The sequence below is a fragment of the Frieseomelitta varia genome, unplaced genomic scaffold (genome assembly GCF_011392965.1).
Source record: "Frieseomelitta varia isolate USP_RPSP 00005682 unplaced genomic scaffold, Fvar_1.2 scaffold_40, whole genome shotgun sequence".
Lineage (NCBI taxonomy): Eukaryota > Metazoa > Arthropoda > Insecta > Hymenoptera > Apidae > Frieseomelitta > Frieseomelitta varia.
The window spans coordinates 623,390-637,963 of NW_025110146.1; the positions used below are offsets into that span (position 1 = coordinate 623,390).

The 14,574-nt window shown below is 36.8% G+C and overlaps 1 protein-coding gene and 1 long non-coding RNA gene across 2 annotated transcripts; one reads left to right on the plus strand and one right to left on the minus strand.

Moving 5' to 3' along the window:
* Positions 1-1,176: 1,176 nt before the first annotated feature.
* LOC122531446 (pancreatic lipase-related protein 2) lies at positions 1,177-9,043 on the plus strand. The gene is made up of 7 exons (XM_043659369.1): positions 1,177-1,328; positions 2,840-2,951; positions 4,451-4,599; positions 5,394-5,648; positions 6,325-6,516; positions 7,418-7,586; positions 8,218-9,043. The coding sequence occupies exons 1-7, from the start codon at positions 1,271-1,273 to the stop codon at positions 8,330-8,332; spliced, it is 1,050 nt and encodes a 349-aa protein (XP_043515304.1). The 5' UTR covers positions 1,177-1,270; the 3' UTR covers positions 8,333-9,043.
* A 1,340-nt stretch (positions 9,044-10,383) lies between these two features.
* LOC122531431 lies at positions 10,384-13,813 on the minus strand. The gene is made up of 2 exons (XR_006307279.1): positions 11,526-13,813; positions 10,384-11,494 (listed from the first exon to the last, which is right to left on the minus strand). It is a non-coding gene; the product is annotated as an uncharacterized LOC122531431 (long non-coding RNA).
* Between the last annotated feature and the right edge of the window lie 761 nt (positions 13,814-14,574).

Here is a 14,574-nt window from a genome sequence, read left to right on the forward strand (position 1 = left end):
AAGGTCTGGTTTGTTAATAATTATTACAACAATAATTATGTAAAATATGTATGTATACTGTAATTTTGAGTGTATTATGTAATTAAAAAAAAAGAAAAAAAGAAGGACAAGAAATACTGATTATTGACAATAAATTGTAAGCCGAATGTTTTCAAATACTCACAATTTTCTTTCAGATGGTTAAGTATGATAAAGTGACATTGTTTCGAAGAGAATATCGAACACAATTGGCAACGTGTGATTATTATTAATATACATATACATATACAGTGGCTACAACAAGTATATTTTATTTTTTAACGAAGCATTTCTCTATCAGATTATAATATATTTCATTATCTCAAGGACAAACTTTTGTGGTTACAGAATGAGCTTCAACTCAATTAAATACTAAATGTTGTAACAGATACAATAGCGTGCAAATATTTGTTGTAATCACTGTAGTTTGTTCTTGGAATTATACATCTATTTGTCTAATCTTCGAAATGTTTCAACACGTTGCAGCTGGAAGACGTTTGTTTCAACAAATAATTTCATATTATGACATGGAACATTTTATATTATGTTATTTTACACTGTTAGCATGAAATGATTTCTTTTTTCTGTGTCCTGAAGTTGAAGAAATTCAATCGCAAGTAACGAGTAACGTTTGGAAAGTCACTTTGCATGACCAGTTTTCCAACGATATCATAATATCATAAAAATTTATTCTTTTCTGCAACAAAAGTTTTTCGTATCTTTATTTTCCATTCGGCGACTCTCGAAACGTCGAACGAAAACGGTCGTACTTTCCCGCGAGGATTTCAACCGATCGTCGCAACAGATATAATTAAACATCGTCGATACGAACGGAGCTGAATGTAATAAAGCACGCGGCTACTTTCCCGGAAGTCGAGGCTCGCCTCGAACATCCGTCAAAGATGCAACACACCATGGGCGGTACCCGAACCTGTCGATTCATCGACATACTCTGCCTAATAATCCACCCGAACGCAACGAGGCACATTTCGCGAATGCAACGTGCATGCGTGCGTGCATTGAAACGCGCGTTAAAAACGTGGAGAGAGAAAGAGAGAGAGAGAGAGAGAGAAGCTATGGAACGTTTGGTGACTTTCTAAAGTCCCCTCCGTGCTCCTCTCTGTTTATCCCTACGTTTGTATGTCTTTTGCATGTTGCAATCGGCCGGGAGAAGCGGCGGGATAAGCACTTTTACTGATTTTTCACCACCGCGTGTCTGAATGTTATATCACAAACCACGGGAGTGCGGGAGATGGCGGTCAGTGTCGTGAGCTATCTCGTGTTCGTCTTCTTTGCCGTGCTTCAGTATCGTAAGTAGTATGTCGTCGTTTTCAATTCAGTCCGTCGCCGAGATCCTTTTTTTTCAATTTTCCGCGCGAGTCTCCCCGCGTGCAGAAACGTGTCGATTTCGATTCGAGTTGTTCGAAAGTTGCAAGTTGAAAATTGGGTGGCACGTAAAATTGCCTGTCTTCCAACATTTTTTTTGGGATTGTACAGTTTTTCAAGTACGTCTGTCCAGTGCGTGACTTTGAAAGTGCACCTCGAGTAACAATGAGATACTCTGGTGTGATGAGATTTGAGCATTGGCAGTGTTGTTTCGTGCTGCAGCTTGGTTCAAAACAATTCGCAGACATTCGAATGAAAAACATATTCCAGCTTGCGAAGAAAATGGACACAATTAAAAAAAACTATGTTTCTCGAAAGGAACGGAGAAACTGGTTTTCGACATTATTTGTTTTATAATTATTTTACAATTATAATTATTGTTGATTGGAGAAACAACGCAATTCAAAGTCATTCATTTTCATTTCAATACACGTCTCATCTTTGTCAACATTTTTGTAATTGATTTTTTTTTTTAAGTTGTGTCATTTCTTTCGCAAATAGGTAAAATACTTGCTCGTGGATTGTTTCCAGGCTATACTCTGTTTAAATTTATTTTATGTATTGTTGTCATTTACACGTGCGACTATTGCGGATTTTTAAATATTCTATATATTTTTAAATGTTCTATATATTTGTAGGCAATTGTCTATTAATCCACATTAAGCAAATAATTCGAATTTTGATGTGGTGATGGGGTAATTTTTTTTTTTTTTTTAGAAAAGTAGCTTTATGGGAGAATTGGAAATTAAAGAGATACATAAACCTATTCTTGCGGATTTTTAAATATTCTATATATTTGTGGACAATTGTCTATTAATCCACATTAAGCAAATAATTCGTATTTTGATGTGGTGATGGGGTAATTTTTTTTTTTTTAGAAAAGTAGCTTTATGGGAGAACTGGAAATTAAAGAGATACATAAACCTATTCGTTAGGTTTCTTGGAGAATTTTGCAATAATGTCAATGATCAACAATGATTGCCCAAGCTACACCAATCATTCCGCAACGCTCGGTAATTTACACGTTAACAAATAGCTCGCGTATCAAAGATCACTTTTTCTAGCAAATTCTAATAAGAATTATGTTAATGCCATTTTACTCTTCGTCCGTATCTGTAACTGCTCACCTCTCTTGCGTTACTTACTGTCGCAAGAACAGGATGGTAAAAATAGCTATGGTAAAAAGAACTGTAAAAAAATTAATTGGAACAGTATATCGAAACTAATCGATCCTCACCTGATTTTCTACGCTTGTGGGAACTACGGTCGAGTAGTTTTCAGTGCGAGCACCGTGATTGAATTGGAAATGATTGAACTGGACGACAGGCAACTGAACAGTTTAACCGGGCGTTGGAAAACAAATTCATGTGAAACCTGGATCGTCTGAGTAGGGAATTAGGGATGATCGGTAATGCGTGTTGTTTTTCGTCTCTAGATGATGTGAATGCGGAGACAAAAACGTTCAAGGATCTATTTAACAGTACGTCCTGCGCAAAACCACCCTACGAATGTCCACACCCGCAAATTGAATTTTATTTGTACACGAGGTAAGATTATCACCTATAAAATTAATTTCATCAATCAACTACTTTTTTTAACAATCTGTTAAAAATTCGTAACGCTCCTCGATAACATCCTACGTCAATTAAAAAAAAAAAAAAAAACAGCGATTCGACTTCAAAAAATTCGAGACGAAGAGATTGTAACTTTCTAATATCACCGCTGTTTCTAGTTTGTCTCATGTAGAGAGAGAGAGAGAGAGAGAGAGAGAGAGAGAGAGAGAGAGAGAGAGAGAGAGAAAGAGAGAAAAAAAATCGTGTTTCACGAAATGTTGCAAACGTTTCTGACTTTCGGGTGAAATTTCCCATTTACTTTTGCGTCAGCGATTCACGGTTCCTCGAAGCGAGTCACTTTCCTTCGAGAATGTTCGAGAATGTTCACCTCGAACTTGAGCCGCGTGGCCGTAAGGAAGAACGTCGACACAAGACTCTCGATTTCAAGATCATGATCAGTTTCAGTCTCACACTGAAAGCGTGGCCTCGTTTCCGAGTTTACCTTTCTCCGGCAGCTAGAAGTGCGCCATGGCACTTCTGTCTCAAGTACTTTTACTCGCAGTCGCGAGTGTTTTTCTTTTTCGCGGCGTCGGGCCGGCGTTTCTTGTTTCTGCGTGTCACCATCTCGTTTGAAGATTACATACGTTGACTCATGTTGGCATGTACTTCGTTCAACGATCGTCCACTTCTTTGCATTGATTTCTAATCATACGGTTAATTTTAAACTTGATTCATTTTTTAAAAGCAATAAGTTTAGGCGTGCCATTATATTTGCTTTATTTCAAAAGCAATTTGTATTTTTTCTTTAGACTGAAGTTACTCATTTCCTTTTCAAGCTATCTATAAGTATACCATTAGATCTGCTTTATTTCTACCCTCCTTTATAACAGATTCTCTAGATTTTTGTCATGATACATTTTTTCTCTTTTCTATTTTTTTTCGATGTACCTTTTTTCACCTTCTAATAAAAGATTCGCGAAATGAAGTTAAAATGTTCATTATAATACCTAGAAATTGAAATTCATTTGTTTGCAAAATAATCTATAATATATGACTCTCGTTAACATTCTGACGCCAAATAAATTAAACGGTTATAATTTCGTAAAAAAAAAAAAGATCCCACTATCAATAAATCTGCGGTTTAAAACTCGTTTTAAAACTCGAAAGCCTCTACTCTCAAAATGTATGGTTCATTTTATTCCACGATGTTTTTGAAGGCACTTTTCTTTTCAAAAATGTTATAAACTGTCATAACGTGCAGACATTGAAATTTTTTTTCCACGACTGAGTCTATGACGAATTTGAATAGTAATCACTCGGATAAAAGTTACAATTAAAATCTAACACTCAATCAAATTTAGTACTTAACGCTTTTTAAATTCAGAAACGGATTTTCACTCTTTTCATTCATTCTAAGTGCACTTCCTCATTTCCTTGAAAAGATCGTTTAACGTACTTGCGAATTCCAACACATTCATTTAATTGTTTCGCAGAGAAACGCAGAAGAAGCCTTTACGCATTGACGTACGAAGGTTCGAGTCGCTTCAGCACTCCAAATTTAATAGGTCACATCCCACGAAAATCATTATCCACGGTTTTGGAGGAGGGAGGAATTTAATACCTAGTCCGGATATTCGAAAAGGTAATTTTTACGGAATTGTATACTAAAGTAGTTTTCTTGAAATTCTGTTAAATGTTTGAAGATAGTCGTACAACTATGTCTAATAACGATTCAAATTCTTACTTAAAATAGTATTCTTTTTAAATTCTTACTTAAAAATCTTGTAACGTGTTAAACGACTTATTGGAATACCAAATTTCACAGGAAAGTGATCAATTTTGTTGACGAGAGATTTATCGTCGTGTGAAAGTTTATGTCGCATTCCTCAACTGTTCGAAGTGTGGTAAAATTTTATTTCACGCGAAGTAAATACCGAGTCACAATGAAGAAACTTTCGACTACGCTATTCGAATCATTAGCTGAAACATTTTAAACGTTGCAACTATTTTGTTTAACTCTCTCATATCGGAAGCGAAAGGAATTCCCGATATCGTCGCGTTCGATTTATAATTTCTCTTACGATGCTCGTTATATTTAGTCATATATTTCTCTGATATATCGTATTTGGTTTCATCCATGAATATAAATTCGAAACATTCGAAATGTAGCTTCGTGTGACATTTAAATAACCCAATTCAAATAATCCTGAAACAACGAGTTCAGCGATGGCAACTGTACTCGGATATCGTACCAAAAAAAAAAAAAAAAAAAGAAAAAAAAAATCAAAAAGTGAAAAGTCAAGTTAACTTTCAACTTATTAAAATACTTACTCGTCCAATTGACTGTTAGATCGTGCATTTTAGATTCGTACAAGTTAACGTGGGCTGCATAGCGCACGATGCGATGGTCTCGATGTATGAAACTTTCGATTTCAGCGTATTTCACGCGAGGCGATTACAATATTATAATCGTCGATTACGGTTCGTTGGTACGCGAGCCTTGTCTGTCGCAAATACAATGGGGTCCAGATTTCTGTTCACGATGTATTGCTCAATTGGTAAGGTACTTGAGGGATCATCCTCGGGGAACGAGGGTGGAGAATATACACGTGCTTGGGTACAGCGTTGGCGCGCATATAGCTGGCCTGATTGCGAATTATTTGCCCGATGACAAGCTTGGAAGGATTACAGGTAATGCACGTAATTCTATTGTTTAATCGTCAACTATTGTCAGACTGTTTTTGTGAGGCTGCTTCCAATATTATTTTAATATTCTCTACTTTCATTCTCTCTGTATTTCCCTTCTCGCGTTGTTTAATACTTTTATTTTACATCGTGTTTTAGTTCAATATTTTCGTTTTATATCGTTTATTTCGTTGTATGTTACATTTTATACATTTGCATTTGTATTTTCATATGAATTATTTACTAATTATTTATAATTACATTTGTATTTGTAACTGTATCGAAATTAACATTAAAATAAAATTATTTTCACTTTATATTGTATCAGTGACATAGAATAACATTTCGTTCAATAAAATTTCTCTGAAGCTCTTTATTATTAATGTATGAATTTCATTCGTGATCTAACGACAACGAAACGAAATAGACAGCGATAGATACGCTAGAAGATGAAATTAACGACGAATAGCCAAGTAACACAGATTTAATCTTTACTTCGAACGAACCAGCACTTTTTCTTAATTTGACTTAACCTTAATTTGACCAAACCTGTTTTTTACAAGGTTGCTCAATTATTTAACGGAGCAACCTTTCAAAAATGGTGGGTAAGGTTCGTCGATTTACCGTAAAAGTCCCTCCTCGTTTAACGCGACTTGTGAATTTCCATGTTGGCGACGGGCAGGACTGGATCCAACGATATTTTTCTACATGAATGGAAACCGGTCGATGGATTTAGACGAAACGGACGCGCATTTCGTCGATGTGATCCACACTGGTGCCGGGATCTTGGGCCAATGGGGGCCGACTGGGCACGCGGATTTCTACGTGAACGGAGGATCCAGCCAGCCCGGATGCGCGACAGCTTCCTTGCTCCGTAAGTAGGATCTTCTCACTCTTCGATATTTATTGAGAGAAATTCAAATCTTGCTTTATTTATCACTTGTCGTCTAATCGACCAGTGCTTTATTTATTATTCCAATCGATGTCGCGTGACGTTTTACGAAGCCACTTAACGAGACGTTGTCGCTTAGGAAAGCAAATTGAGGAGAAACGATCTCTGGTCGGGCAGAGACCAGAAAGTTTTGTATGTTTTACTTGTTTAGTTCTCTCGGGTAGTATGTAATCATATAGAATTTATTTATTTTTTTTCTCTAAATTAGTAGTTATTACGGTGAAAGGAATTTTGTCGAATGTGATACTTTGTGGAAAATGCGAGATTCGTCCGGAAATCTTTTCACTTATTTATTGTATCTTGTGTGTGATACTTACTTTCTCAGTACAATACAAATTGCTTGATTGTCAGATATTTTCAAAATTTGTATTCGCGCACAGTGTGTCTTACGTCGTTCCACTTGTACAAGAAACGACAGTAATTTGTAAGAGAAACAGTGCCCTTCTCGAGCGTTAGCTACTGGTCAGAGTAAAAGTGTGTTGGTTAAAGAGAGATTAAGTGCAAGTTTGTCGGAGTTTTGTCAAACAGTGAACTTCCCCTGTGAAAGGATGCCATTGACGTTATTGAATTTCGCATGGACGTAACTTTCAGACATAACTTTCAGTTCTAATCCAGCCTATTCTCTTCAAAAATAGTCCCCAACTGTGCCGTAAATCCAAGCGTCATTCGATGTTTCCAAACAGGGGAAGTATGTTGTGAAAGAAAGATTTGGGTTTGGATTTGAATTGGGTTGCATGTGTCTTCCATCTCGTTACCTTATCGTCGTTTGCACGGGACGGATGGGTCGACCGTGAATGAAATCAGTGGTACATTTGGTCCGCAGAGACGCTGTCGTGCGATCACACAAAAGTGACACCCTATTACATAGAGTCAATCACGACGAAAGTAGGATTCTGGGCAGCTCCGTGTGGAAATCTCTTTTCCTACCTGATCGGCTGGTGCAATCCGAAACTCGAGGAGTATATACTCATGGGAGAAGACGCCCCACACACGTGAGTAAATTTCATCCGTTCGACAAAACGATAATCCTGGTAGAACAAGTGAAATTTCAGAAATAAATTTCATAAATTATATACGCGTGTGCAACACAGACTGGTTTCACATAATTGTGTATGTATCATGTATGTAGATGTATTGTAACGATTAACCAGTTGCGGACCACAACGAGCGACCAAACCGTGTACAATAATTCGTCGCTTTCTGTTTGAACTCGTCGGTATGACAATCACTGGACAGAAATTATTGAGAAGTGATAAATTCATCATTTGTCTCGCCTAATTCTGTTTTATTACAATTTTGGAACAAAAAGTTCCAGCGCAGGAGGTTGATCGTGATCGTCGATCGATAAAAACTTACGAGACGAAGATCTCGTAGAAAGTCAAACAATTCTACGGGAAATTAAAAAGAATAGAAGAAACTGACAAAAAAAAAAAAAAAAAAAAAAAAAAAAATATAATTAAAAAAAAAAAAAAAAAAAAAAAAAAACGAAAAAAAAAAAAAAAAAAAAAGAAAAATGAATATCTACTTGAATAAATACGATAAATAATACGAAAATATATGACGAAAGGTGAATCTAAAAAATCTAAAGGAGACGAATATTATATTTTATTTGATTTGTTGCAGAGCACGAGGCATCTATTATCTCTCAACAAACGGAAACAAACCATACGCCCGCGGCCTTCCCGTAAAAAACCAACGAACGACAAATCGGAAACGATCGTCCTCCCGCCAGTATTAAGCTTATTGAAGCAACTAATCAACATAATTATAGAATAAACTTGCTGTATACGTGGTTGTTAATAATTGTATGCGTTGTACGTTTGTGTTGTGTTTGGCTCTGTTGTTTCTTTGTACATTTCTCTCTTTTAATTGTTTTCTTTCTTTTTTTTTTACGTAATAAACTATTTTGCCACGCAACCGTCTATTTTCCATTAACCGCCGCATACCGTAATTTGCCGATTAACGTACTTATACCACAGATACTATCATTACGGCGTTTCAAGAACTTTCACTCTTTCCGATTCCAGCAATTCTGCAAAATCGCCGGGCGTTCCGTGACCACGCGATTCACTGTTCTTGTTGTTATAATGCTACCTATATTACCTGTTATCAACCTGTGAACCTACTTTTCCTCGTTACAGCTCGTTGTTTCGTTAACTATAATAGACGCGGAGATAAATTGTAATTAACGTGCGAAATTGGCGAAATCAGGGGAAGATCGTCCTTTCGTGTGGCATTCCAATAGATGAAATTTGCCGAGTATAACTCTTAATCGCGTCAATTCGTTTCCGAATTGTGTTAATCGTACGAAAAACCAGGAAGGGAATTCACCTTTCGAGAGGATCGAAATAATCATCAGAATTGGTAATTAACTGTTACAACTTTACTGTTATAATTGAGAGAAAAAGAAATAAAAAAGGGAAAGTGAGTGTAACATGCGATTACACGATCACGACCATATAAATTAAATTTTTATATAAATTTAAATTTAAATAAACATTCATTTAGATAAATTTAAATACCAATTTAAATTTCGTGTAAATTTAAATTAAGCTTGTACAGGTTACAAATAAAAAGATCCCTCTAAAAACTACGTGCGCATTCGAAATACTCCTCACTTCAGGAAAATGAATAGAAACAAACAAGACCATTACGAATTTTTATGTTAACAACAATATTTATTACATAATAATTACGATATAATAATAACTTCTATGGATTTACAGTACACTGCCGCGCTAAACCTTAGAATTACGTATAATATGCAATGGAATGATTACAAGTTGTTAATACATCCACGTTTCAAGCTTTTGGAGGCATTCGGGGCTTCGTTTGTTTTTTGTTTTTTTTTTTTTTTTTGCTTTTTGTTTTTTTCAGATTGGCTCGAATGCGATGTAAAGGGAACCAAGTCCCTTCGTCTACTCCACATTTCGCTCTCTCTCTCTCTCTCTCTCTCTCTCTCTCTCTCTCTCTCTCTCTCTCTCTCTCCCTCTCTTTCGTTCTCTCAACAGGAACGATGCTCGGGTTTGATCGAGAGTAAAATATCGAACACGATCTATTGTCGATATTAATTCGTTCTCGCGGGCATCGTCCCGAAACGTAGGACTTTAAACTTCATGTATACATATATATATATATATATATTTTTTTTTTTCATATATATAGATCTTTATCTGTATTAGATCAATAGAGTTAAGAATAAATTCTCTACATTTTACGATGGACAACGTAGAATCTACGATAAAAAATGGACAGCTTCGGTTGTTCGATGGAGAAATGACAAACGGAAATCAATCACTATCGCGGAGTTCAGTTTCTTCCGGGAGCCAGAACGATGCTTCAACAACTGCAACGAGCTGTGCGTTTCACGTATATTATCTACATGTTTCTCTCGTTTTCTAGATTTCTCGTCTTACCTTCTATTTTTTTTCTCTTTCTCTTCTCTTTCTTTTTCTCATTTCCTATATTAGTATTAGTTGCTCTTAGCGTGCATCGACCGTGTTCAATATTAGCGCATGCCTTTTTTATTTTTTTCATCGTTGTTGAGATTGATTGGTACGTTCCGTTAAGAAGTTTTTCATTCGCAGTTTCTCTTCTTCTTCTTCTTCGTCTTCTTCTTCTTCTTCTTTTTTTCTTCTCCTTTTTTATTTTATTTTCTTTTGGACCCTTTCACGACGGTAAAACGTCTGTGTGTGAATTTTTTTCGTCATCCAAATTGCCGGGTTCCGTATGCCGCATTTAGCCGGGAGGCGATTCGCACGCGATTATGAATCACAATCGTACAGCGTGTTTCACTTAAATGGCGCGAAGCGATTCGAAGTTGCAAAGTCTTTTGGAACGCAGCAATTCCTCTGCGACGTTTAACGCATTCTCTGTTCGTATCCCTTTCTCTCTTCCTCGTGATGTCTCTTCCGTTCGAAACGCGATTATTGTTACAGTTACGTATTACGAAAAACCTCGAATCTCGAACACGTGATAGTAAATAGTTGAATGAATGATTCTTCGTTGATGTCGATCGGTATATTGTTGAATGGAAAAACATTACGAATTATATGTATATATATATATATATAGAGTGTAATCCTTTTCGCTATCTCTAAAGTATAATTCTCTAACTACTACTGAGTATGTCTTTTTGAAAACCGTCCGAAAAATATTGAGGAAACTCATTGCATCGTCGTTACTAAATAAACCTAACTACATTTCTCTTTGTTCCTTTTTTTCTCTCCTTTCTTTCCTTCTTCTATTAATTTTAGTGACGAATCACGGTGAAAGGGACTCGTGCGTTATCCGAAAAGGAATTTGAAAATCTCGAAAGAATTGCGTGTACTCTCTTTCTCTTTTCTCCTTTGGTCTTTCAATTCTCTGGCTATTCATTCATTCTGCTGTGGCATCGTTCTACTCGCGAAGAAATTAAATGCAAAAAAAGTAAGAAGAAAAGTAAGAGATAAAACCAGTACTTTAACTAGAAGACTAAATTAAGGCTTTACAAAGATTCATTGTATTTTCTCTTTCTCCTCTCTCTCTCTCTCTCTCTCTTTATTTACATCATTGTTCTTTCCTACCGACGTACATCATATCGATTTACTATGTCATTTGGACAATCATTATGTACTGCACTAACATGACAATCGGTACGTTTGTTGATCGGATCGACGATCCGCTACTACGCGGGAAATTCGAAGGACTTGAAGAGCACGTTACTCTGTAAACTGCTCGGAAACGATCATGCTCGAAAGACCGGCGCGATCATTTATCGTTCAAGATCTTCGATCTTCTTTTAATCGCCTTTTATGAATGTACAAGGAGAGAAAACGAACGATCTACGATCATGTGACACGTGATTCCGATGACTCGCGAGTGCTACCGATGATCATTGATGATTGGTGCCACGTTTACACTCGTGAAATAAAATATACACCTTATCGTACTACGATACGTAGACATTGAAGATGCAAAGAAAAGGGATCAAGATACGAAATAAAATGCAAACGAACGAGTTGGTTTCCAACGAAATGGCACAGAAAGACTGAGGAGTGATACAAAACACAATTGTTTAAAAAACGGAATGATCAGAGTTGCGAACTTTGAGTGTACCGTTTTATGATTACTACGTAACGTAGTCATACATTTTCGTAAAAAAAGCACAGGCATCGAGGTCTTAGGCACATGTATTGTACGCTCGCACGTATCCGTTTCTTTTTTTTTTTCTCAATGCCTTCGCCAAATGCCTTCGAGCGTGCTCCAATCGCTAAGCGCAGTGTTGAATATTGTAAAATCATCATACTGTCTGAAGAATTAATCCAATTTTTGTCAACTGTTCGACTGACAATGAAAAGAGAGAAGAGTTTGATCGAAAGTATCGTTCGATTAAGCAAAAGTTCCCCATTCGCAGAAACTAATGAAAGAATCAGCACGAAAGGATTTCAGAGTTTCAACACTGGTTCGGTTCTCGTTAACGTGCACAATCATGAGCCTGCTCGGATCAATTGCCAACTTCTCATCGATTCGAATGTTTTCCGTCGTGTATATTTTTTTCCTACGTGTATCGTCGCACGTTCACACGGATCTACTCGACTGAATCACTACGCGTTCCGTGTTTGTTCCTTTTTAAATTAATACTTATTAGTATCGACAGTAACATTATATCGTTACTTCCTGCGACCACGGCCGCGATCGATCTCTTTGCTCGTTATCCGTCACGATCGATCGTTATTCCTTTCTTTTATCTACTAACGATTCGACGTTTCTCCCATTTCCCTATTTTCAAAGTCATATCGAGAACGACGACATCGATCGATTGTCATACGTCAGTGGCGCGACCCACGGAAATCATTTCGAAAGCAATGAAAGGCACTATTTAGACGTTACGTGGACACGATTGGTAACAAGCACGGATAATAGTCATAAAACGGTACGGCACTTCCGTCTCGGAAGATGATTGCGGCAAGTTTTCATTGTCGCTCGCGTGCGCGTTACCGCGGATTTTGTCATCCGTAGCTCTCCACCGTGATCGCGACTCGATATATATAATAATAAAAGCATCGCCGTTTCACCGGCGTAAATTTCACTCGATGCTCGTCGACTATCGCGGTTTTCGTAATTTGATGATGAGTATATGATGGAGGAAACACGATCGGATGAGCTTGCTGAACGTTCGTTAAAAAAGTGGGACAGATTTATACGGAAAAAAAAAAAAAAAGAATCGAGAGTTCACGTTCTCAGATTTGCTTTCTCTTTTTTTACGTTCTTTACGTCGCGCATAGGTCCACTGGATGAGCGAATAAAGAGATGCTCGAAGAAGCGAGTTAAAAACTAACGATGTATTTCAATCTGTTTATAATTTCGACGAACTTATAATCTCAGGCGGAATTTCTCGATTTGTAGAGTGAAACGCGTAGGTAAGATACACATAAGATACACCTCGAACGAAAATAAAGGAAGGGACGACATTCGTTCCTCGTGCGTACAGGCGCTCGCCGTAGTTTGTCGATCGATGCCGTTCTTCTCTTAAAACAGCGAACCTCTCCATCTCCCTCGTCAAAGTTCCCGTTTTTTTTTTTTTTCTTTTTTGTAGTGACAATGCTGCAATGACAACACGATTCGAACATGCTATCGACGTATTTAATCGTTCGTGATAATTGGTCCTGAACAAATGATAGAACCAAACGGCTGGTTAAGTGAACATGTGTGTTAAGCGCTGATTCGTGATACGAATATCCTGGATCCTGACTTCGATCTCAGAGAGAGAGAGATACTCCGACCCCAGGATCCGCGAGAGAACTGAAGAATGACATACCTAAGCTAGTCTGCGCTCCCTACGTTACGACTACGCTTACACACACACACACACACACACACACACACACCTCTACTCTACACACTCTATGTTACTCGCAATGTGACTGACCATTTGTGTATATGTATATATCAACGACTGATTTTCTACGGTGCACTGGGTACCACTTTGCCGACCGGAAACGCTGCGCCAACTGCAGTGCCACGAACTAATAAACTATCGAAGGCAAACGATCGAAATCGCTATCACGCTGGCGATTATCCCGTGAATTATCTAGCTAGAGTGCTTCTGCGATATATTTCTTTTTTCTCTCGGGGTTTCATTATATTTTTCATTGTCAGGCGTCTGTAGTACGAACGATTGAACGTATGCGTGCAAGCCCGCGACACTTTCGTCGCGTTGAAGAACGTGCGAGGTCGAAACCAATTATTTAATAATATATATATGTATATAAATTATTTAATAATACATATTAATATAATTTATATATTATTAATAATATATATAATAATATATATTATATTATAATATTATTATAATATATATAATAATATTAATAATGTATATTATATTACAATATTATTATAATGCTATTAATAATATATATTATATTATATATATGTATTATAATATAAACAATATATATTATATTATATATATAAATTATATCATATTATATTATATTTTTATATATATATACAAATTATGTTAATATATATTATTCATAATTCGTTTCAGAACGAAATGCAACGATATATTTGTCGATATATTGACCTGATCGGCAAAGGTGTACGTATTACGCGTCGTTATATCGAAAAATGGCTTAACTTTTGCTTCCTGGACTCTAGATATTATTCTGATCGGCGATTCTGGCATTCGAGCCTTCCAACGACCCCTTCTCGTCCCTTCAACGACGGCCCAGAAATAAAGAAATGAATTGTAAACGAAACGGCCATATTGTCGATCCGTCACGCTAAACGTTACGTTCAATTGAAATTAATCGTCGTACGGTTGAACGATCATCGACTTAAAACGTAAAGTTCTTGAGATTTTTTTTCTCCGCAAGTAGCGTGTGCGATCAAACGAAACACTTGAGCTCGAGATGGATCCTACTGCCCTTGATACGAATTCACGTGTACGCGTTTCTAATCGCGTTCTCCCTCTTGTCTTTACGACACACG

Excerpts from the sequence above, each read along its gene's own strand:
- LOC122531446 (XM_043659369.1), top strand. The coding sequence starts at position 1,271 with ATGGCGGTCAGTGTCGTGAGCTATCTCGTGTTCGTCTTCTTTGCCGTG. Across the intron at positions 2,952-4,450 it reads GAATTTTATTTGTACACGAG|AGAAACGCAGAAGAAGCCTT; the intron begins GTAAGATTATCA and ends ATTGTTTCGCAG. Across the intron at positions 6,517-7,417 it reads CGCGACAGCTTCCTTGCTCC|AGACGCTGTCGTGCGATCAC; the intron begins GTAAGTAGGATC and ends TTTGGTCCGCAG.